The following is a 2,132-nucleotide window of genomic DNA, read 5'->3' as shown; positions in this document are numbered from 1 at the left end:
TAAAAGAAAATAAATAATTTAAAAAAAAAATTTAGATATGAAATTAGATTTTAGAGAATTTGCCTCTGTAGAACATATTTTCTTATCTATAAATATATAAAGTGATTTATAGTAAATGTTATATCCTCTGATATAGTTTTCTCCAGGAAGAATTATTTTAAATTATATTGGCTTAGGTTATCATGAAATCTAGTTTAATGACAGCCAGCCCTAAAGCCAGTGGGACTGGATTAAAATTATCTTTTTTAAATGGTATTTTAAATGGAATTTATTAAAAAATCCCTGTGAATTTAACTATTATAATTCCCATTTTATAGATAAGAAAAAACATAAAGCAGATCTGAAAAGGATCAGCAGAGGAATGATAGATTTTAATGGGCTGAATTGACTTCAGCAATGCTTAAATCTAGCTAACTCTAATTTAGCCACAAAGATTGATGAGGGCAGCAACAAAACAATGTAAGACAGCATATAAGATAAGGCCAAAGTAAATAATAATAGACTATGGAAATATCCTATGTGGCTCAGATGGTAAAGAATCTGCCTGCAGTGCAGGAGACCCAGGTTCAATCCCTGGGTCGGGAGATCCCCTGGAAAAGGGAGTGGCTACCGGCTCCAATATTCTTGGCTAGAGAATTCCATAGACAGAGGAGCTACAGTCCATGGGGTCACAGAGTCAAACATAAGTGAGTGACTAACACTTTTTTTTTCCATTCTGCACAGTAACTTTAAAAATCAAGTATGTTTGACTCTTAAATTAATATCTAGAGATAAGATTAAGTAAGAGTTTTTTTCAAAAATATGTTCTGTATACTGAGAACATGGAATGTAATTTCTACCACAAGCAACAACCTGGTACTGAAAACAAAATAGATACAACATTTATTTATTTACTAAATGGATAGAAATAAAATGAAAGAGAGACCTCTGAATTCAAAGATTCCTGTTCATACCTAAGAATACCAAGAGATACTACATCGTTATGAAACAGTAATTCTTACCATTAATAACTGGTGTGTAAACAACAATCCCAACCAAGTTTGGATCAGATACAGTTGTGTCCAGAATAAGGCCCCCAATGCTGAAAGATATAAAATCATGTAATTTAGGGAAGAGGAAAGGACATGGACTAATTTGAAATTATTTTTTTATATATAAACACTTCTAGTTTTAAAAATAAATATTTAGCTATTTTAAAAATTGAATAAAAAGAAAAGATATTAACAGTAAAAATCAATGTCAAAAGTAAAACGTTGATAATAAAACATGGCATAAGATGTAGCCCCACATTTCAGGGCTCTCCTTCTGGTCTGTGTATTTACATATGCTATTTGTAAAAAGAAAAAAAAAAACATACTTTCAGTGCACTAAAATGTCTGGAAGAGCATATAAGAAATTACTAACAATGTATATCCCTAGGGCTGAGACTGACAGGAGACTCATGGTTACTTAATATCCTTCTGTGCTTATTCGATTTTTTTTTAAATCATGTGCATTTTATTATCTTTATAATTTAAAATTTTTTTAAAGAGTATTTTTTTACATTTGAAGTAAGCAAGCCACTAAGGGATGACTTTTATTCTGTTCACATTAGATATAGTACATGACAGCATCTTATCATTGCTAAGTTAAAGTAATGAGTTGTAGCCAGAGGAGGAGCTGACCTGGAGAACAGAGGTCCAGAAAAGTAACATACTTTTTTCTTTTTATATAGTGGCAAGACATACTATCAATATCTCAATGGAGCTTGGAGATTTTTGTTGTTGTTTCCAAGACCATTATCAATTGGTTAACTTCAGTCTGTTGGTCTACCTAGTATTATATAAAACAGTGTTGGTCCCAGTATTTCATGGGATCCTGTTGTTTAAATCCACATTACAGAAAAATGAACCATATGTTGTCATGGAACAGGGTTGATGGTCAAAGTATCAGATCCAATATACTTACCACTACCAGATAATACTAGGAAATTATTTTTAAAAATTCATTATTAGATCTTTATTATTTTAGTTCTTGAATAATTCAAAGGCTTAATATGCTTATTCTTCTAGGAGTTCCCATAAAATGGTATACTATAAAGTCTAAAAATAGTTATCCTTAGAAATATTTTATGCCCTAATTTAAAAAAATAC

At 30.8% G+C, this 2,132-nt stretch overlaps 1 protein-coding gene across 8 annotated transcripts in view; it reads right to left on the bottom strand.

Annotated features, from left to right (window-relative positions):
• Positions 1 to 2,132, bottom strand: part of SLC41A2 (solute carrier family 41 (magnesium transporter), member 2) — a 147,648-nt gene that overhangs the window by 39,215 nt on the left and 106,301 nt on the right. For all 8 annotated transcript variants that reach the window (XM_010853395.1, XM_010853400.1, XM_010853398.1 and 5 more), the window contains one exon: positions 1,002 to 1,081. In XM_010853395.1, the coding sequence (XP_010851697.1) occupies positions 1,002 to 1,081 (80 nt within the window). The remainder of the gene's footprint in view (positions 1 to 1,001; positions 1,082 to 2,132) is intronic.

This window comes from Bison bison, unplaced genomic scaffold (genome assembly GCF_000754665.1).
Source record: "Bison bison bison isolate TAMUID 2011002044 unplaced genomic scaffold, Bison_UMD1.0 scf7180017864327, whole genome shotgun sequence".
NCBI lineage: Eukaryota > Metazoa > Chordata > Mammalia > Artiodactyla > Bovidae > Bison > Bison bison.
Note: the sequence above shows the minus strand (reverse complement) of the source record. Positions and strands in the feature narration are given on the sequence as shown.